At 44.5% G+C, this 23421-nt stretch overlaps 1 protein-coding gene across 2 annotated transcripts in view; it reads right to left on the bottom strand.

Annotated features, from left to right (window-relative positions):
• Positions 1-23421, bottom strand: part of tspan4a (tetraspanin 4a) — a 116089-nt gene that overhangs the window by 50518 nt on the left and 42150 nt on the right. For both annotated transcript variants that reach the window (XM_036535118.1, XM_036535117.1), the window contains one exon: positions 564-755. In XM_036535118.1, coding sequence (XP_036391011.1) covers positions 564-755 — 192 coding nt within the window. The remainder of the gene's footprint in view (positions 1-563; positions 756-23421) is intronic.

The raw sequence follows: 23421 nt of genomic DNA, 5'->3' as shown, positions 1-23421 counted from the left end.
CTGGTGGTTTGGATAGGCTGGTTTCTTTGTTTGGTTCATTGTATTTTAAAATTTTGTTTTAACCTTTTGTTCTCTTGGCTCATTTATGGGAGAAGTGTCAGCCAGCTTCTCTATACCCAGTAAAGTACATTCACTTGTTTGTTGATGTTTAGTTTTGGCTCTCATAAGTATGATTCATTCTTTTTGATCCATTTCCTAATTGAGTTAATTTGGTAGCCTTTAAAATCTGCATGCAGTTAAGACAAGTAATTCAAAATTAAATGATTAAACAGACATATTTCTGTTAAACATGTCAGCATATTTGTCAGTGACTGTATGCACAATCAACCTTTTGAAAGTGCCAAAGCCAAAACTAATTAAGATGCAGCTTATGACATGGCAATTTATAGATGCCCCATTTTGAGGGTTGATCTCCGTCTGCTTTTGTTTAGCACTGGATTGAGCTGCCTAATCCTCAATACTCCACTGCATTGTAAAAAAAACTGTAAAAAAAATATATACCAGCAATAATATTCGTTGATTATTAAACAAGGCAGAATTCAAGTATGGTTGTGGGTACTCACACTCAACAGCAGGGGGCGACTTTCCTTCACAGCTCCCACGCAGCCCAGGCAACCGATCACCATGACAATTGTCCCCACGGCTATAAGGAGGTTGGCGGCGGAAAGGGATGGGAGGGAGGAGGACAGGGTGGCAAAGTTGCCCTGAGTGACTGACAGCCACACCCCCACCCCCAGTATCCCACAACCCCCTAGCTGTGGGAGAGACAGAGGACATGGCTATTACAATTCGAGCCTTTACAAACCTCAAAGTTAACTAACCTACTTAACACAATCTTGCCCACACACATTGAAAAACAATCAAACACACACACAAATACATCTATGCAGAAAGGAAGAGGCTGGGAGGATTACGGAGAGTCTGATCAGTGGGGAATGGGATGAATGAATAGTGATAAATGAAACACAACAGACGTCTCAAAAGTGGTATGTAGTGGATACGTCCGTCTTCTCGGATGTACAAAGCAAGAGAAAGAGTAAAGGAATGCACCCGGTTTTAGTAGCATCGCTGTGGGGGGTGGGGGGGGGGGGGGGGGGGGGGGGGGGGGGGGGGGGGGGGGGGGCATTTCCTGTTTACTGTAGCTGTCCTTGGTTGGGTGAGAAGTCGTGAAACTGCACCATCACTTCCCGTGAGATCGCGTTTCAGATTAAAAGCAATTTATGTGTTACTGTCCGTAAAAGTTGAACAAATAAAAATTGAATGGAATGGACGGCACTGTAGCCTACACAGCATTAGTAGTACTTTAACAAAGAAGAGCGCAGTTTATGCTCTATCAGTATTCTGATGGGATAAAGTGGACATACTGTCACTTCCACAGTAGCTGTACCAGTAAAGCTGGCACATGCTTTGCAAGTTGAGGAGGCAGTAAATGCGAAATTGTCTATGATGAACATTGTGTAGCCATTCATGGATATGCTAACTTTTTAAGCCTATAGGCAGGCAGACAATGGTGGGAAGTATTATTAAGGGGTATTAGAGATTTGAGACAAACATGACATGATAGAAAAATTAAGACGCAAGAAGCATAGGAAAATAGGGAAGAAAGAACGATGCTACCAATGTGTCAATTTATTGTGTAGTTTTAACTGATCCAGACCTCAGGTTATAGTTGTTATTACTGTGTGTCACTCCAAAAAAGGCTGTACTTATTCAAGTGCTGTATGGCAGGCAGGGTGCCCCACCAACTCGTAATACTGATCTGGGCCTGGCTGTCAGCAGTGGCTCACATCTCTTTCTAAACACTAGTCCCAAGAACTGATTTTCAATGTGTTTACCCAGACATACACTTAAAGGTGAATGGGGATCAGTTTGTCCACATGTTACATATATTTTTTCTTCCTGTGCATGGGAAGTGTACAGTTAAAATCTGTAGGACAGCACTACTGCAAAGTCACAAACTGTGTCACAGCTGAAATGGAATGCAGCACAGACTTTGCAGTGGGGTTACATCTCCACAATTCAGTACTGACTTACAATTCAGTACTGGCTCTGGTGCCCCTGTAAACGCTATAAATAAGCCCTGTCAGTTCATTCCAAGAGCAGAGAAGCAGAGAGCAAGGCAATGTGAACAATAATGCTTTAATCCCAAGGGAGGGAGTTGTTTCTCTCTCCTCTCTTTCTCAGCCTCACTGTCTTTAGAGACTGCAACAGAGGAAACACATGGTTGATTTCTGACTCTGCAACATTAACATATCACGAAGAGACTGAGCCCTCTGCCACGCAAATCCATGCCTGTGACATCAATGAGGCAGATGAACCCTCTACGCAATCAAACATTTTTATTATGTACTCTATATGAGGGAGCATCTTCTAAGTGTAAACCATGCCATGTGAACTGTTTTTGTTGAAAAATAAGACTTTGTTCTGTGCATGTCTATTAAGTAGAAGAATATTCCGATACACACATTTTTTTCTGCTATATCATGTTTTTCTTTCTGTTTAATCAAGGGTATGAATAAATATGTGTAGAGAGAGCACACGAGAGAAATGTAATTCATGACAATCAAGGAAACTGAAAGTGGCAATAAAAAGCAATGTAGAGCTGAATTTAGATGCAATACCAGACACTTAGAGGGGAAAACTGGGTAATGACACCTTTTTTGTTTTAATATGCATTTCCATTTCACTTCAAAATTTGTTTGCCATTATTGTTAATGTATTCACTATATTAACTATGTTTACTGCTGCTTTGTTATTCAGCCTTTGTGAAATTTATTCTGAGCTGATTCAACATCAGTTGAGGTGGATGCCCCACCTCTTCTCATTCTGATGCCCAACTTTGACTATGAAGGGGCCAAAACAGTCCACTCCAGTGGAGTAGAAGGGGGCCAGAATAAACGCAATCTGGAAGGGGGATAGATCTGCCATCTTGGGAACTTTGGGGCTTTCCTGCCACTTGCCGCACTCTGTGACATGACCGCTGAAAACAGTGCATTGTTTCTCTAACTCTGATGATCCAGTAACATCTGCGGAGCTCCACAAAAACTCTCTCTGGGCCTGGGTGGCATAGTGTCTCATTGCAGTCCTTGATAATCAGTCTTGTCACAGGGTGCCTAGAATCCAACACAATCGGGTGGATGTTGTCCAAATCAAGATATTCACCTTCTACAACCCTCCTACTTTGATGACTCTCAATATGTCTGTCAAATTCTGGGGCAAGGGTAAGGAGGCAACTTGAGGAAGTACAGGCTTACAGACTGCAGCAAGTGAAACTTCTCAGGGAAACAATCCCTTTGGATTTGACGCAGGATAGATGGCTCAGCTTCTTGATAGCTGGATGCCAACAGCACGCTGCTTTGATCTGCCGCCCCATGACTGGATCGGACAGTAGCCTCTAGAAGCTCTTGAAATGTCTGGCATTCATCCAGGTGAGGTACAGTATTAGGTATTGTGGTTGAAAGCCCACAGATGCTTACCCTTTTAAGTACTTATTCAGTTTCAAGAACTGTGCCACTTTTCTGGGGGACGTTTGACGAATAATGGTCCTTGGCTCAATCTGTTGTCACCTACAAGAGCTTGAAGAGGCTTACCATGGATGATGTCATCCGCTCAGTTATTCTCAGATTCCACATAGTACCATGCTTTAGTGTTAGTCAGTTCCTGAATTTCAGACACTCTGATTCCCACAAAGACTTTATATCTACATGAGTCGGACTGGATCCAGTTCAACACGGTGGTGGAGTCTGACCACATGATGATCTGGTGTAGGCTGGTGGTGAGCTCTCTCTCCAGGACTCTAGCCAGTTGAGCTCCAGTAAGGGCAGCACAGAGCTCAAGTCTGGGAATAGACTGATGTCTCATTGGTGCAACTCTTGATCTGGCAGTGAGGAAGCCACTTCAACTTTACCTTCTGCGTTCTCTGTTCATAGATGAGCGACTGAGCCATATGCACTCTCTGACGCATCGCAAAAGATATGTACATCTCTGTGATTTGAAGTGGTGTCCCTTGCTTGACTCACATAACATTGGGACAGAGTGATCTGCCTGATGTGCTGGAGCTCTTCTTTCCACATGCACCAATGGTTTAAGAGTTCTTCGGGTAGATGGGGGTCATCCCATCCTCACTTTTTGTCCCACATATGCTGAACAATTATCTTTGCATGGGTGGTGAAAGGTACCAGATATCTAATGGAATCATACTGCTTTGCTAGGGTACAGTAGATGTGGTGCATGGTGGGTGCGGAGCCATCCACAGGACGGTGTCTGTAGCCTAGGGGTATCTGCCTGGCAATGCCAACAGAGGTCCAGCATGTGTTCTTGTTGATCTAATCATGCTGCGCAAGTTCATTGTTTCCTGATCTGGCCTCTGGAGGTAAGTGGGCAACAACTGATTCAACATTACTTGCCCACTGCCACAGTTCAAAGCCTTCTAAGGACAGAAGGGCTTTGAGTTTGTTGACCAGCTTCTTAGTTTTCTCTGCTGATCTCAAGCTCTGGAGGCAATTGTCCATGTAGAAGTTTCTTTCTACAGACACTCTCCCTTCTTCGTTTGACTGGCTATGATCGTGAACGTGTCGCTGTAAGGCATATGTCGCACGGCAGTGGCTACATGTTGTTCCAAATGGCAGCACCTGCCATTCCAAGAGGTCAGGGCTCTGTTCTCTCACCAGAGAAACCTAAGGAGAGGTCAGTCTTCTGGAAGAAGGCGGACCTGGTAGAACATCCCTTTAATGTCACTGCTTATAGCAACAGCGTGTTCCTTGAAACGTAATAAGACACCTAGGAGTGCAGGGCCAAGAGTTGGTCCAGGCAGCAGGAGGTCAATCAAGCTGTCATCATTGTATTTGAAGGAACAGTTGAACACTATCCTATACTTTCCATTGTGTTCAGCCATGTGGTGTGTATCACTGGTCCTTACCCCTTATGATTGCTTTAGGTGACAGTTGAGTCATGTATCCAGCTTGCTCCAGCTTGTCAATTTCTGCTTGATAAGCGGCTCCTTTCTTTGGATCTTGTACCAGTCTTTTTTCAGTGCCTCTTAAGTGGGGAAGCACTGCCTCCTTTGGTGTGTGGAGACTGACCATGTTTTTGGAATGCAGAAGTGAAGTGGCATACCTGAGAACTCCATTGACATCCACTCTCACCATTTTTTTCTCCAGCAGCTTAAGTGCATCCTGATCTTCCTTTGGCCTGGTCACGAGCTTCTCATTTCGGTAGGGAAGAATATCCAGCTGCCAGTCTTTCCACATGCTGAAGGAGATCAGCATCAGGAGTGCTTGTCAACGTGAATAAGCACTGCTGCTGTGTGAGCAGTTGGTGGCGCAGAACATTTGCTGGCCCCTGAAGTGTCCAGCCAAGTCTGGTTTTAATGGCAGCAGGACCACCCGGACACCCTAGGTGCACTGGCTCAACAGGTGTTACAAGATGAGGGTAGTCAGAGCCTATGAGTAGTAGTGGATGGACTTGATAGAATGATTGAAGGGGCAGACCTTGCAAGTGCTTGTACTTCTTCTGCAGTACAGGCACAGGATGTGAATGCTCTACCAACTCCAGATTATCAGCAGTAAAGGCACCTTGAATCTTGAATGACTTAAGGGGATGAGAGACAGGGGAGACCGAAAAGGACACCGATTTGCCGTTGATGATTCTGATATCCTATCACACTGTCCTGAGAGCAAGGTCTTCTGAGCAGCCCCGAAGTCCTAACTGCTGTGCTGCTGCAGATGGGATGATGGTCCTGTTTGAATGATCGTTGAGGATAGCATATGCACGAAGTCAGGTATAGTGGGCTTAGGACCTCTGTAGCTCTTTTCTTGCAGGTTGGGTGAGGTGGAATGATGAAAGTGGTGCTGGTGCTCCAGTACTTGCTCACCCACATTCCTTGGAGTGGCAGGACGTTCATGAAACTGATGACTGGAGTGGACCGGAGGAGATGATCGATGAGCTTCAGTGGTTCCAGTCCTTATTCCTTCAATTTGCACTGTTAGGTCCTCCATCTGAGCACCAGCCTGGAGTGACTGGATTGGAGGCAGTCTATCTCGTGTTACTATAAGAAGAGAATCCCTAAGTGTAATCTCTCTCTCTCCTCCTCATAGCTAAAGTTCTGCTGCATCTCTCTTCGTGGACTAGCTGACACTGGGCCGGCCCTGGTGTATGGGGCAGGTATAGGAGGATCTCTGTACTCTGACTCAGGGATATAAAGGGAACATGATGGTGAAGGATGAGGTGGCATCCCAGATGGGCTAGGCAGAGCTTGTTGCTCCTCCTGAGAAGGTGCTGGCTGTCGTCATGGGGGGAGGGACCGCGGACACTGCACTGATGGCTTTGCTCCTTCTGGAGATGGTTGCCGGGCTGGTATCAGTGGGTTTGGTTGCTGCAGGGAGCTAACAATCTCCATAAGATGCTTCATGTTGTTGGTGAGATGCATATTTTCTTCTTGCAGTCCCCTATTGGCATTCAGTAATTCGTCACTGGCTCACGGTGAGTGGCGTCTACGTGGCATGAGGGGTGTCTTGAATTCCTCCAAAGGTGGTATACGAATTCCCTCTGGCCTGGAGGGTGTCCACTCGACTGGTCCCTCCCATCTTGATTACAGCTCTCTAGGATCTAGTTGGTGTACAGTGCGAGGTGAGGTAACTGGTGGTGGGCTTCTTCTGTGGTCAGCGTGACCAAAATATCTGACGTCGAAGTACTCCAAATGCCTAGGAGTGTGCAGCCTATGTTTGGGGCAAACAACAGGTTCTTCCTCTTTCACCTCCTTTTTGTAATTTAAGTTTTTATTTTAACTTTTTAAACAAAGATGGTGCATAACTCATGTTGTACATCATATAGAAAATAAAGAGTAAAACACATGGTCAGACATTAAAGTTAGAAATTAGAAAGTGCTCCTGGATAAAGACAATATCCATATATTGTATACATCTGCATGCAAGTTTTACAACATACAAAGTATGACCTTAATATGCATAATTTACAAAGAGAATGTTCAGCTATGTGGTAGTCTCTTACACTTATGCCACTAATCAGAGGTAAGGTACTCTTGAAAGAAGTCCCAACTGCTCAACACTTCAGGCCTTTTGCCTCTTATTCTGGTCAACATGACCTCATATGACACAGTTTCAGTCATCAAAACTTTCCATTCTTGGAATGTCGGCTTATCAGGTGACTTCCAATGTCTTAGTATAATTCTAGCAGCTGATGTTAGCCCTACTATCAGCACAGTGTGTGTATCTTTTGTCAGTTGAGGTATTACGGTTCTATCTCCTAGAAGACACAAACGTGGGCATATTGGGAGGTTTATTGTTGTCCATTTCTCCAAGAACTTCAATATGTTACACCAGAATGGTTTAACCATGGCACAGTCCCATATGAGATGTAAAAGCGTGCCAGTTTCCTTTTTACATTTCCAGCAGATATTATTATTCATTAAACCCATTCTAAAAAGTCTACATGGTGTCCAGTAAAACCTGTGTAGGATTTTGTATTGAATAAATTTACATCTAATTTCTTTGATATATTTACCATTATCAGCCAAAATATGTTCCCAAGTGTCTTTGTCTATGTCACATTCCAGATCTCTCTGCCAGATCATTCTTAAGGTTTCACATGAGGTACTGGTCAAACAAATCGAGCTATTGTAAAACACTGAAGCCTTATGATTACATGGCAATCGGAGATAGTCAACAATTGGGTTGTCAATGTCATTTGGTTGAGGTATTTTTAATATGCAGTTTCTGATCTGCAAATACTTCCAGAAGTCACTCTTTTCTTGCAGATTGTACTCCTGGGCTAACTCAGCAAAGGATTTAATAGTGCCTTCTTTGTAAAGGTCATTAATTGTGTGTATTCCGTTCTCTAGCCACTTTTTCCAAAACACTGTTCGTTTCCCAATTTTGATTTCTGGGTTATGCCATAGTGAGGCATATTGCTGTTTGTAATGAGACAGTTTGTATAACTTATGAATTTTCACCCAAACCTCCCTTGAGTGTTTAAAGACTGGGTTTCTATCCTCCTCAGAGTTAGTCACCTGTTGGGATAATGTCTGTATAGGATGAAAGGGTGTGGCAAGAGTCTCTTCTATAGTGGCCCATTTTAAGCCAGACATCATTCCACTCCAATGTTTAGCAATCTTTGCCATTTCAAAAGATAGGCTGTACAGTCTAATATTGGGTAAGCCTAGCCCACCTTTATCCTTGGGTGCAAATAATTTGCTCAGTTTAAATCTAGGTTTTCTCCCTGCCCAAAGGAATTCTTTGATGAGATTGTCATACTGTTTAAAAATGTGGTCTGGTATGCTGAGGGGGAGCATCATGGATATGTAATTAAACTGTGGAGCAATCACCATTTTAATGACATTCACTTTACCACACAAGGTCAGATTTAACTTCCCCCACTTTCCTATGTTTGTCTTAATTTTTTGAAGCAGTGGTTCATAGTTCAAGGCAATCATCTCGTCAAAGTCTGGGCTCAACTTGATGCCCAGGTAGACCATGCCCTTTGACAACCATTTAAAGTTATATTGAGTGATTACCTGTGGATAACAATATTTGGACACTGGCATTGCTTCAGACTTAGTCCAGTTGATTTTATAGCCTGAGAGCTGAGAATATTGACTAATAGTGCTCATCAAGGCAGGTAGGGAGTTTTGTGGGTCACTAGTCAAAAAAAGAATGTCATCAGCATAAAGCATTAGTTTATGCTCACTACCACCTCCATCCACTCCTTTGATGAAGGAGTTTGCTCTTATGGCTATCGCCAAAGGTTCAAGGACAATTGTAAATAGAAGTGGTGATAGGGGACACCCCTGTCGTGTTCCTCTGGAGAGATTAAAGAATGGTGAGATCACCCCATTAGTCATAACTGCTGCCTTAGGATTACTATACAGTATTTTAATCCATTTCATGAAACCATTTCCAAACCCGAATTCTGACAGGGCCGAGTGAAGAAAACCCCACTCGACCCTGTCAAAGGCCTTCTCAGCGTCCAATGAAATGGCCACCACTGGCGCAGTGTTAGAGGAATTGGACCACATTAAGTGCATGAGCCTTCTTAAATTATCTGTAGACGACCTGCCTTGTAAGAAACCAACCTGGTCTGGATGTATAATGTCTGGTAATACTGTTTCCAGCCTCATAGCTAGTACTTTGGCCAGTATTTTGCTGTCCACATTAATTAGGCTAATTGGTCTGAAATTGGCAGGATCAGTATGATCTCTGCCTTTCTTAGGGATCACTGAAATGAGCGCTTCATTCAGAGATGGTGGAAGAGAGCCTTTCTGAAAGGCCTCTTCATACACTTTAGTCAAGACAGGGGTAAGTATATCTATGTATTCTTTATAATATTCAACAGGAAACCCGTCGGTTCCAGGTGACTTCCCTGTTTTCATAGATCTAATAGCCTTCTTCACCTCCTCCTGAGACACAGGTTTATCAAGACTTCCCACCTGTGCAGGTGACAAGCATGGAAGAGCTATGTTAAGGAAGAAGTTCTGCAGTGATAGTTTGTTAGGCATGCCTTCTGACCTATACAACTCCTCATAAAATGTTTTAAAGATGTCATTAATTTCTTTGGAAGATGTTACTAGTGAGCCCCCTCTTCTAATTGCAGGAATTACATGAGCACAACTTTGCTCTTTGAGCTGTCTCGCCAGGAGTCTTCCCGTTTTCTCTCCTGCTTCATAAAATGTTGTTTTTAACCTAAATAGGGCATATTCCGCTTTTTTGTTAAATATTTCATGTAATTTAAGTTTACTTCTACAAATATTATTAAACAGACTATCAGAGTAATGTTCTGCCAGTTTTCTTTCCATTATGATTAAATCTGCTTCTAATTTTTTAATGGTGTTAATATGCTCTTTTTTCTTTTTAGACGTTTGTGCTATAATTTTACCTCTAATATATGCTTTTGAGGCCTCCCAAACCATTGCCATACTGTCTGTGCTACCTATATTGATCTCAAAGAATGATGATAGATCTTTTGCCAGTTCATTATGAAATACCTCATCTTGCAGCATGGAGGTATTCATTCTCCATCTACCTCACCTGAGTCTGTCTGGATGTATTTTTATACAGAGTACAACAGGTGCATGATCTGACAGAGAGATGGCATTAATGTTGCTGTCAATTACAGCATTGATTAGATTCTGAGAGATTAAAATGATATCTATACGTGAATAGGACTTGTGGCAGTGAGAATAAAAAGAATAGTCTCGTTTACTTGGATTGACCACACGCCATATATCAATCAAACCATTGTCTTTCATTAGCATATGAATAGCTGCTCTATCCTTAGGTATGGAAGATTGGAAAAATCTGCTTTTATCTAATGCACTATCAAGAACCTGGTTAAAATCTCCAGCTAATAGCACTTGTCCTTGTGCATTCCCCAATATTCTATTAACCTCATGGAAAAAAGATGGCTCTTCTTTGTTGGGGGCATAAATGTTACACAGTGTTAGTTCCATGCCATTTATGATGGTTTCAAGGCAAATAATTCTGCCATTAACATCCGCAAATTCCTTTACTAGTGAGAAATTTAACCTTTTGTGTACTAAAATAATAACTCCATTTTTCTTGCTTGAGAAAGAACTGTAGAAAACTTGTCCTACCCAATCTCTTTTAAATTTTAGCCTCATCATCTTTTAAGTGTGTCTCCTGAATAAATGCTATGTCTGTTTGTTGAAGTTTAAGATATGAAAGCACTTTTTTTCTTTTTACAGGGTTACTGCAGCCATTAATGTTCCAGGACACTACCTTAACATAGGAGCTATTTGCCATTCAGGCTTTTAAAGTAAATAAAAATGTATATGGGCAAATAAAAGCAATTCAAATTTGTCTGACCTTCATAAAACAATATCATTTTCAAAGCTGTTGTTGTACCATCGCTGAACAATTCCAAAACGTCTATAACTAGACAGAGAACAAGCATGACCAAACTGGTCAAAATAATCCCCCCCTTATCATTAAACCCCCTAACTGAAACAGTAGTCATACTTAAGAGACTCTTAACTAGAGACTCTTCCTTGTTAAATCTGTCCAAATGTAGAAAAATAAAAAATAAAAAGGAAAAAACAAAACAAAAAGTTGAGCTGGTCTGTGGAACGTCCAACTAGTCTCCTAGGTTCAGACAGCTTCACAAGTTATCCAACCACACCATACCTTTCTCAAAGTGTCCCTTAGTGGTAACTGTCTATACTGGATCAATCCTCACTGACGTTGTCTCTCTCATCGCTCTCTGCCTCTGTCATTCGTTGTTCAATGAACTCGACAGCCTCCGACGCATCTTGAAACTTTCTGCTCCTCCCCATCCATGTAAACCGGAGTGTCGCAGGGAAGGCGAGGGTGAACTTCACTTTCTTGGCGTGCAGTAGTTGTTTGGCCGCTGTGAAGGCTTTTCTGCTCTCAGCCAGGTCTCTTGTCATGTCAGGGAAAAGCGAGAGGTTACATCCACTCCACGTTGCTCCACCTTTTTCCCTCGCTGCTTTAAGCACTTTATCCCTCGCGGAGGAGCGCAAGAATCGAATCATTACTAACCTCGGAGGTTTGTTCTCCTCCGGACGAATTCCAGGGGAACGATGAGCCCTCTCAATTTCAAATTCACTGTCGATATCCATGCCTAAGCCCTCAGACAGGATCTTTTCGATGCAAGTCTTTATATTGTTCCCCTCCTTGCCCTCCTTCAAGCCAAGCAACCTAATGTTATTGCGGCGACTTCGGTTCTCTAAGTCTTCCACACGGCTCCATAACATGTCAATTCGCTTACGATGTGCCTCGCGGTCATTGACAAGCTGTTGTGTGGTGTCTTCCACATCGGATATTCGGGTTTCTGCCTCAGTCAATCGTTCTTGCATGGCACTTACAGTGTTTTTCAGTTCCGTTGTTGTTTCTTTAATCGTTGACACGTCTGTGGCCACTGTATTAAGCGTGGAGCTCATCTTGCTCACTTCGGCCAAAAGGTTTTCAAGGCTAGCATTCTTCTCAGAACTTTTCGGGCTAGCACCACCAGCATCCAGGGAAGGCTTACCACGTGTGGGCTTGAAATATTTGGAGGATGAAGCCATAGGTTGTATTTGACGGTCAAACTGACGAAAAGACTATTAAAGGATTGTTGTTGAATTTGAAAATAACCACAAATAAGGAGATATTGACGGATAAATTACATTATATTGGTGAGGCTTATGGACAACTTCTAGTGAGCAGCCATCTTGTTCGGCGATCCCACGTGACTCCCCCTCTTTCACCTCCTTGAAGGGATAGGTCCAAGACATCCTTTTGTGGTAACTGACTCTTATCTGGCTCGAAGGACCATTTAATGTTGTGAAGACTTTGTGAAATGTGAAACTTATATTATTTAGTCCTTAATGCACAGGATTACTTGTATTTGTAGGTGTGTGTGTGTGTGTGTGTGTGTGTGTGTGTGTGTGCGTGTGTGTGGTCTAATAAAGAAAAGGACAAAAAAAACAATATTATGAGTAACATACAGATTTCTCCTTATACAACATTATCTGCAATCAATCATTAATATGTACATTGCAAATACTGCTATTCTCTTTACATAATACTTGCATAGAAAGATCCTAATAAAACTAGCTTACCCCATAATACAATATAAACACTAAACAGTAATAAACATACTAATCATAACTGCACTTCAAGGAATTAAACAATAACATCTAAATAACAAATCAAGCAGTACTGTTCTCGTGTTTTCTAACAAGGCGGCCAGCTGCTAATTTAGCTGATTGTAGCAGGATGGATGTGTTGTATTCCTGTTCGGTCTATTTAGGTGCACTGCTCTGCTTCCTTAACCACTCCGCAATTACCAGCCAATCATTATACTTGGGTACTCCTATATGAGGAAAGGTAACTTGTCTAAGTTCACGCTCGACGTCAAGTGCACGCCCCGTTTCCTGTTTACCTGATTTCCGCCTTGGTCGCAGGTATTGGAGTTTTATCCGCGTTTCTCTGCTTCCTTTGTTTATCGTTTACTCTTGTTATATTGGCTACTTATGATTTCGCAGGTCCTTTTATGGTGGATCTCCCTTGGAAGCTACCTTTTTACAGATCATTGCTGGTATGTGCACCTATTTCCCTTGTGATGTTCCCTTATGTTGCATGTAGTAAACCAAGTGTTTTGTTATAGGTAACCGCGGTTAGTAGCCAAGTTAGCACAATAGGCTCTCCCCTTCCCTGAGCAAGTAGACGCCGCCTGATCGGTATGTAGCGTATTATGGCGCTAGTTTTAATCTCTTTATCATCCTTGTTTTTAAGCCTGATGTTTTATCATGTATTACAGGGACCGTAGCCCGGGGTTGGTGTCTAGTAACGACTGGGGAACTACAAGTGCTACTGTGGCTCCCGCTGCAAGAACGCTGCTGCTTTGCCTACAGCTAACGTCCACTATAGCTGGCTTCGCTTTTAGCTGCTTGTTGGTTTGAAATCCTTTTCCCTTCATGGTGTTAGTTGCTTGCTACCCCTGTGAGTCTGTTGCAGTTGCATGCATGTGAGGGTGCATTGCGAGTGGGGTTTATTCCTTTTAATTATCTCCTCCCCTCTCTAATTTGTAAATTGCTTGTTTGACCATCTTGTGCAATTGATATTATTCTGTGTAGTGTTGCCTATGTTTTTTGTTATCTTTTTTGTATTTAATTTCATCTCTGGCAGGAGGGCATTTTACTACAGCTGCTGATAGCCAGTGTCATTGTTTCAGCCCTTGGCCTACGCCAGTCTATTTGGTTTTTCTTTTCTTTTATTTTGTGTTGCACCACTGGCAGGAGGCCTTTTCTATAGCTGCTGATTACCAGTGTTTATTGTTTCAGCATTTGGTCAACTGCAGTTTCGGTGCGCTGGTTGTTACGTGTTTAGGTGTGTTGCCCCACTCATTGTATGCATTCTTTTCCCTGTTTTGCAGAAGCTGAGAGCCTAAAGTGGGGGGCAGGCTGGTTTCTTCTGGTGGCGGTATCCCCCTTTCCTGTGTGCCGTCTTCACCTGTACATCGTTGGTTTGACCCTTCACTATTGTGTGTGGATGTGTGGGCATGTGTGATTTGGGGTGGCTTTTCTTTGGGATACCTCCCTTCCCCTAGCTAGCCTGTCCCTCCACCGGTAAGCCTCAGCTCTCAGGATTATCCCTGTCCCTCTGTGATCTATGGTGGATTGTGTAACTGAAGGCCCTTTTTTATTATTGTTTGTTTTTTTTGATATTGTTAATAAAAGATCATTAATGGATGGAACCACGTCTCCTGCTCATTAGTATACGAACCTGAGTGCCTTTTGGGTTAATGGGACTGATTTTAGGCAAATATTTCCTTGGGTGAAATTCCCAGGGTGGTGTAGTCGGATCCTTTACACGGGATGAGAATACAAAAGTAACACATTGACGCACTCTGTGTACACATATTGGACAGTAATGCTTCCTTTTACATACATATAAACAGCGTATATGTGTCTTTTAACAAGGAAAATTATCTGCAACTATTACAATTTAAAGCTAATACCAATAAGACCACATTTCAAACTTTGTTTACTGATACAAGTGCTAGGCTTGTGCTAGGAAGCACAAACAATTTGAACAGCAAGACATATGTACAAGAAAGAAAATTCAATTTCAAGAAAGCACGCAGCAGAACAGACTCAGTGCAAGTAATGGCTGTTTCTCAAAGTCAAGGATGCTTCCTTAGTAGGACGGGTCCTTCCAAGTCAGGTCCTTCAGAGGCTAGGCAAGACTCCTTCCTAGCATTCAGAGAACAGATAATGGAACAGTCTAGCGAGTGTGCAGGTGTGCGGCATTGAAAAGGTCCCGCCTTCAGATGCACGCCACAGACTCTTATACATACACATAGGATTGTGGGTGCTTTAAGGATGCTGAGGATACATGCTATGCATCCTTGAAAATTGTCTGAACGAAGGACTCTGTCCTTGGTAGAATTCGCAGGATCCTCAACATCAGAACAGTCCTTTGGTGGGATTCGATGATGTAGCATCCTTGAAATGCAGCCATTAAGGACCCTTCCTTGGCTTTGAGAAACACCCAATGTCTCTCTCTTGAAACTTGCAGCTTTTTCCAGTGATGTGCTGTGATTGGCTGGTGAAGCTGTCATCAGGCAAACATCCAATAATAACTATACACAACTTAAGTCTCTTAAAGGAGCAGTCCTCATAAAATCATAGCCTTTATAACATTAATCTTCACTCCAAGTCGTATAAATACCAAAGTTTATGTAACTTTTATTACAGTTGTAACTTTTGTTATAATTGTGCTCTAGAATTTACTAAACCATGATAAACATATAAAGTGAGGCAGTGGGCAGTGCTCTACTATGACAGTAACAGCGAAACACTATCTGAACTGCAGAATGCTAGGGCTAAGAAGTGTGACAAGGTGCCTATTCCTGTAAGGAAAAACAGTGCCTTTGTGTATTCATATAATGAACATCTTTGGGCATACCTGCAAGCACCTTGAGACGATTATGTTTCATTTTAGCTGCAGGCCTACCCAGGTGCTTGACAATCTCAGCTGTCAAAATTGGATTGATTGATTGATAGAACCACATTGAAGTTATCAGTAAACAGCAAATTTATTTGCTTTGTGCTCCATAATTCTTCATACGCCATGACTAATTACTGGTGACTTCTTCATACACCTATTACTGGTGACTAATTTAACAATAGTTTCCTAATCAATGCCTTCCTAGCCTATATTCTTCACTCATCTCCACCCCCCTCTGGCTCTGCCTTGGTCCCACAGCAGGTAACTCTCTGTCCTATCAGGTGGACATGACAGACTTCTCTTAAGCATCCCCCAGCATAGTCACTCTGCCTGTCTGTCACCCTGGCTGATCTTCCATGTCCCTCCACACTTTGGCCTCCTCCTGGTTCTGACATCATGCAACTCCACTTGACTCATTGCCCACTGCCAGGTCCAGTGAACAAGTGTGTTATATGCACTGTGTAAGTTGTTCTGAATAAGATCATCACCTAAATGAATATATCTTGAAAAAAATAGACATAATTCAAAATTTAGCAAGGGTATTGTATTACAGAATTGGTATATTAGAACTTTTGTATGAGGATGTGTTAACATACATGGAATTGAGTCATTAGTTGTCATAGGTTCAATTATTGTTTGATACCCAAGGAATTGACAGTCTGGAGGAGTAAGATTCAATGATTTCTGACATATTTAAAGAACCCTGAATATTTTGGCACATACAGTTAACCCATTTTGAGTAGACAGTGCATAAGTGATACATGTTAAAGGCCACATGCATAGCTCCCACTGGGAGAACCATGAAGCAAGTATTCACTTCACTGCTCAGCGAACAGATCTGTCCTTGCTCTGTTGAAAAATGATCCCTAGGGGTCAAGAGCCAGTTCTGTTATTGACAGCAGGGTCACACAGCAAAGCACACCACTTTCCCAAAAGGACTCCCTTGACCTGGTTTGACAAATGATATCTATTGATAAACACTTTTTTTTTGCAAATATGAACACAGCTCTTTTTTGAGAAGATCACCTCTGTTGGTTTGTCTGGCTTGGTCCAGTGCTTTGGTAAATACATTGTCATGATGGTTTCTGTTTTAAAATGTACCCAGCAAGCTGCAGCTTTCATTTAAAATGTTTGTATTGTGCCAGTTTTTCTGTTTATGCATAACTGTTCAAGGGGAGTATGTGGAGGCATGTTTCAGATGCCAGTTCTTTCCATATTTCACAGATTGACAGCATATTGCAATCAATCTGTGAGTTTTGTAAGTAGGATCATGTCCAATTTGCCTACTACTTTGTAGATGTGAGCATCAAGAAAATGTATTTTTAGAGAATCAGATTGACACCACATTTGTAACTTTGCACAGGTATTTATTTGGTAGTTCCTATGAAAAGCAGACAGTTGGCATATGTGGAGACATTGGAGCTGAAAGGCTTTGTGGCAATAATGAATTTCTTTTCCGAAAGGCTGTATTCTCCCTCAAACAGAGCAGAGTTACAACACAGACAAAATGAAGTAAAACTGCAATAACTTCAATGAGGGGAATCTTGTCATGCACTCCAATGATGAACCAGTATGCTGAGGCACTGATGCCACCAGTATACATTAAATCTGTTTATAGGGAAATGATACTGAGTGAGGTAAGAGCATAGGCCTGTTCTATCTCCATGGCTTTGGTGTAGGAAAGAGCAATGATGATAAAGGAAGACAACGTGCATACAGTCAGGTGTGGGAATAATCACTGTTTGACAGTGGCATGACCTATGATCCATAGTGAGTGGTGTAACCGGGCACTGCAGGGGAGCATGGGTGGGGTTTTTATGTAGTTTGGGGAGGCTGTTTATTACAGGATGGAGTCCATGGGTAATTTTTATAAATTTAAACCCTGATGTGTTTAATTTGCTTATCTGTTTAAGGATTATCTGTTAATCCATTTTAGAGAAAATGCTGTACCTGTAGCATAGCCTGTACCTGTAGCTGTACCTGTAACATCAAACTGGGCTAGTTGAATCTGAAAATTGGAGAAGGCAGCCATTCTATTTTTAATAACATCTGGTTATATCAATTAACCCTTTGGCAATGCTTCATTAGCTGGTGACACAGACACAGTACCTTAGAGTTGACACTCAGGGGAGTGTGAGGTAGAGACAGAGAGGGATGCTGTCTCTCAAAGTTTGAAAAGTATTCATTGTGGCTATCATTAAGTGGATAAATGTTTTCAAGTGAGCAATTTTCTCCCAGCTGAAAATGAAGCTGAGGGCTCCCACCAGGCCTCCTGTGCCAATGGTGTTTCATTCAATCTGCGTGTTGGCTAAACATCATTCTACAGTGACATTAGTTCCAACTCACTTACTCTCTGTCTTAATTTCACTCCCTCTTCAGCTGTGTGTTTGTGTGTGTGTGTGTGTGTGTGTGTGTGTGTGTGTGTATGCAACGTGTGTGTGTGTGTGTGTGTGTGTGCATGCACAAAAGCACAATATTTGACTACAACATATTTTCTCCTTTTTCCTCTCCCTCCCTCTTCTCTCTTGATTTATTGCTATACTCCAATATCTACTGCTCTCTCCAGTGGGTTACCTGCTCCACCCTCATCTGCATTAATTATTTAGCATATGTGCAACATTGAATATGCTAGCTCAATTTTATATAGACCTTATACCTCAATAAAAAGACATTTGCAGTACAAAAATGGATTATTAATGCACAGAAGTTTTGTCACATTCATCAGCTCCTGATTCCAAAGAAATACAGTTGCTTCTCCCTTCAGCTGTGCATAGGATTTCTGATGATGGTCTTTTTCTGAAGATACTGGGTTGAATATTTTAATAGAGGTCACGATCAGGCAAATGAGACCTTTATCAACTGACCCTGGAAAAGCAGCAGGAAGCGGCTTTAATTAATAATGATTTCAATAGGCTTGGCCTACACTGTCACTGATTATGGAGAACCCTGCCCCCTGTGGTCTGCTGACTGCTTTGGCTTCTGTTGTGTTTAACTGATGAGATTCATGTTCAAGGCAGAGACAACTGAACTGAGGTCTACATCCATCAGGAATTTTGGTTATGTTTCTATGTTACACCAGGGGTGTGTTTAATGTCTGCTCATTCTTTATTTGATCTCATTGGCATGGTTCTCTTGACCTCTCATTGCTGACTAACTGTAATATCAGCTCCTTCAGAAATATCCAGGTGGATCTGTTGAGTTCAGTTAAGTGTATGGGTCATGAAATTTAATGAGAATCTGCAATGCCTTGCTCTTCAGACATGTGCAAACACAGAAAAATAATTATTATGAGAATGGCTCCTCTTCAAAATCAGCTTCCAAATGTGTGGGCCAGGCTTGTCAGAGTTAAGTGAGTTAGAAGCTTCATTGGGAATCAAACAGAATACTTAATATGTCATTAAACTAATGATTCTCAAAATGTAGCTACCCCCTTATATCACAAATTTAGAGATGGCACTTTAGATAGAAATCAAGGAGGCTTTTTGACCAATGTTGCTACAGATTCTGTATCCATTTATGCACCACTTATTCATGTTCTCAACACGTTCTCAACAAGGGTCTCAACAGTGTTGACAGTGTTCTGGCAGTATGAGCAGTACTGCACAGCACTCAAAGCAGACTTTCAGAAAACTTATTACAGACACATACCTCAAATGCTGACAACACAAAGGGCAGAAAAAAAGCATTTAGTACCTGACCTCTTTCAGCTATGGTAAAAATGTCTGCCCTTAGCTAAATATTACTGAATATTACTGAAGTGCAGTCTTTGAAAACAAGAGTGCAGTCTATTTTCAGATACTGTCAGTACTCCCGCCCCCTAGCTGTTGTGTTTTTGTTCTCCCCATCTGTCATTGTGTCCATGTGCTTTTGTTTTTCCTTGTGTTCCAGCCCTGCCCCGCTCTCTGCCCTGTTTCCGCCCACCTGATCATCTCTACCCATTGCCTCTGTATATCAACTATATATCAACCCTGCTTGTCTCTGTCTTGTTTGCAAGATCGTTGCAGTGTTTATTGCCTGTTTCGTTCCTGCCATGTTTTTGCCTGTAAGTCTTGCTGTTGTTGATCCTGCCTGTACCTCGACCTTGATTCTGCTCGCCGTCTTGCTCTGTTTGCCTGATTTTCTGCTTGCCTGGTTACCGACCCTGCCTGTTCCTGTTTTGACCTTGCTTTGCCCACGGACTGCCTGCCTGTTACGAACACTGCCTATTCCGGTTTTGCTACTTCACTTGACATCTTTATTTAAGCTCTTGGAACCTGAAGCTCTTGTGTCCGCGCTTGAGTCCTTGCCTGAGCCCTGACAGTATGATCTGGCTACAATGGACTCAGCGGACCTTCCCCAGATGAAGGCAGCTCTGGAGCTGCAAGGCGCATTGCTGGGGAGCCATCAGGGCCAGCTGGAAGCCATCAGCAAGTCTCTGGAGAGCTTCGCCACCAGCATGGCCAACGTCACTGCTCAGCTACAGTGGCTGCAGATGAGCCAGGAGAACCGCCCCGCACCACCCACAGCATCCTCCTCTTCTGTCCCACCAGTACCACCGAGCCGGGAACCCCGATTGCCACCTCCTGAATCGTATGCAGGGGATCCAGGTACCTGCAGATCGTTCTTCTCCCAGTGATTTCCTGGTGTTCGAGCTCCAGCCCTCCACATTTCCCACGGACCAGGCAAAGATAGCATATGTGATCACCCTGCTGACCAGCCAAGCCAGGGAGTGGGGCACCGCGGTCTGGGACACCGGCGCCCCTTTCTGCCACTCCTTTGAAGCCTTCGCCGAGGAGATGAAGAGGGTGTTTGATCGCTCCAGGCACGGTCGTGAGGCTGCCAGAGAGATGCTGTTAACCCGCCAGGGGCATAGGTCAGTGTCAGATTTCGCTATTGATTTCCGCACCCTTGCTGCCTCTAGCGGGTGGAACTTGGAGGCGCAGTACGATGCCGTTCTCAATGGCCTCTCGGAGTCCATCAAGGATGAGCTGGCCACCCGGGAGCTACCTGCCAGCTTCGACGCCCTGGTGGACCTGGCCATCCATGTGGACCAGCGTCAGAGGCCAGGCAACCGCTTAGCCCCCCCTGAGAATGCCCATCTGTTCCGGCTGCAGAGTCCTGCATCTCCCCCCACCGAGCATCAGAGGAGGATCAGCACCAGGTCCTGCCTGTACTGTGGGCAGCCTGGCCACTTCCTGGTGACTTGCCCAGCAAAAGCCAGCACTCACCCGTAGCCAGAGGATTACAGGTGAGCGGAGCGGAGCGCAATTATGACATTGGCAACCAGGAGCTGCTAGCCATCAAGTTGGCGCTGGAAGAGTGGAGGCACTGGCTGGAGGGGGCAAAGATCCCGTTCTTAGAGTGGACCAACCAAGGAACTTGGAGTACATCAGGTCGGCCAAGCGCCTGAACCCCAGACAAGCCCGTTGGTCCCTGTTTTTCTCCCGGTTTGATTTCACCCTCTCCTACCGCCCAGGAGCCAAAAATTGCAAGCCAGATGCTCTCTCTCATCAGTTCACTCCTGTCGCGGACTCCCAGGAGCCCAGCACCACCCTGCCCACCCGATGTCTTGTTGCAGCGGCGCACTGGGACATCGAGACCATCATCTGCACCACTCTCCGGGCAGAGCCGGGTCCTAGCTCCTCTCCTCCTAACTGTCTCTCTGTTCCCCAGTCTGTCCGTTCCCAGGTCCTGCAGTGGGGGCACTCATCCAGACTCGTCTGCCATCCCGGTGCCTGATGTAAGGTGGTGTTCATCAGTCAGTGGTTTTGGTGGCCCACCATGGCGGAGGACGTCCGCAGCTTTGTCGCTGCCTGCTTGGTCTGAGCCCAGAACAAGACGCCCAATCAACCACCCGCTGGTCTGCTGCAACCCCTGCCGGTTCTCAAATGACCCTGATCCCACATGTCCCTGGACTTCATCACCGGCCTCCCTCTGTTTGACGGTAACACCACCATCCTCACCATCATTGATCGTTTCCCCAAATCGGTACACTTTGTTCCCCTGCCCAAGTTGCCCTCTGTGTTTAGGTTGCACGGACTGCCCACCGACGTGGTGTCTAACCGGGGGCCCCAGTTCACCTCACATTTCTGGAAGGCCTTCTGTAAACTCCTCGGTGCTTCAGTCAGTCTGTCCTCCAGTTTCCACCCCCAGTCCAATGGCCAGACCGAGCGGGCGAATCAACAGTTGGAGACGGTGCTGCGGTCTCTCACGTCCCAGGAGCCTTCAGCGTGGAGCCAACACCTTCCCTGGGTGGAGTATGCCATCAACTCCCTGCCCTCCCTCCCTGCATCAACGGGGCTGTCCCCCTTCCAGTGTTGTGTAGGCTACCAACCTCCCCTGTTCCCGGCCCAGGAGGAGGAGGTCAGCGTCCCCTCAGCGACGGCGTTTATCCAGCGCTGCCGCCACACCTGGAGACACGCACGTATAACGGTGCTCCGCTCCTCAGCACAGGCTAAGCGGTTTGCCAACTGCCACCGATCCAAGGCCCCCCGCTATCGCCAGGGTCAGCAAGTGTGGCTCTCCACCCAAGACCTTCCCCTCAAGGTGGACTCCCACAAGCTGGCTCCCCGCTTCATTGGTCCCTTTCCCATCGCCAAGGTGTGCAGCCCCGTGGCGGTCCGGCTGAAGCTCCCGCTCTCTCTTCGCCACATCCACCCGACCTTCCACGTCTCCAGGATCAAGCCCATCATCCGCAGCCCTCTCTGCCCAGCCCCCTGGGCTCCTCCGCCTCCCTGCCTGATGGATGGGACAGAAGCTTACACTGTACATCGTCCACTGGGGGTCCAGCGTCGGGGGCGCGGTCTCCAGTACCTGGTGGACTGGGAGGGCTACGGACCCAAAGAGAGGTGCTGGGTCCCAGCCAGGGACATCCTGGACCCTGCATTAATTCGGGTCTTCCACCACTGGAACCCGGGCTCGCCTGCTGTGATGCCCGGTGGCGTCCGTGGGGGGGGGGGGGGGGGGGGGGGGGGTCAGTACCCCCGCCCCCTAGCTGTTGTGTTTTTGTTCTCCCCACCTGTCATTGTGTCCATGTGCTTTTGTTTTTCCTTGTGTTCCAGCCCTGCCCTGCTCTCCGCCCACCTGATCATCTCCACCTGCCTGCCTGCACACCTGCTTCCCATTACCTCATCAGCCCAGCCCTATATCAACCCTGCTTGTCTCTGTCTTGTTTGCCAGATCGTTGCAGTGTTTATTGCCTGTTTCATTCCCGCCGTGTTTTTGCCTGTACCTCGACCTTGATTCTGCTCGCTTGTCTGGCTCTGTTTGCCTGATTTTCTGCTTGCCTGGTTACCGACCCTGCCTGTTCCTGTTTTGACCTTGCTTTGCCCACAGACTGCCTGCCTGTTACGAACACTGCCTATTCCGGTTTTGCTACTTCGCCTGACGTCTTTATTAAAGCTCTTGGAACCTGAAGCTCTTGTGTCCGTGCTTGAGTCCTTGCCTGAGCCCTGACAGATACAGCCATGAAAAGCATACTGAGATTCAACTTGTATCTGTGTCTTTTCTAAATGTCAAAGCTCATGTTTGGAAGGCATACTTATTGCCCCGCCTCTCTGTAAGGAGCTATAGGAAGCAGTCTTGAAACTGAAGTCTTGAGATTGAAGATCGAGATTGAAGAAACTGAAGAAACTAAATGTGACATGAAGCATAAATACATACCAGGATTTCCAATGAATGCCCACCGCTGCTCTAACTCTCATTTCTAGGCGGATAGTTCCTTTATGCACCATTAAAAGGGAATTTGTTTTCCACAACCAGATGCACAATATAGACAATAAATGTTGTCAAACATTACACATTAGATGATATAAACAGACAATAGCGTCCTGACACACTGCATGATAAAATAGACAATATAAATCTGATTCCATTATCTTCTCATAGATGACATACTTATGCCTCTTCCCTATCAGAATATTATTACACCCCCCGCCCCTCTTCACTCTCCACTTAA

This window comes from Megalops cyprinoides, chromosome 8, assembly GCF_013368585.1.
Source record: "Megalops cyprinoides isolate fMegCyp1 chromosome 8, fMegCyp1.pri, whole genome shotgun sequence".
Lineage (NCBI taxonomy): Eukaryota > Metazoa > Chordata > Actinopteri > Elopiformes > Megalopidae > Megalops > Megalops cyprinoides.
Note: the sequence above shows the minus strand (reverse complement) of the source record. Positions and strands in the feature narration are given on the sequence as shown.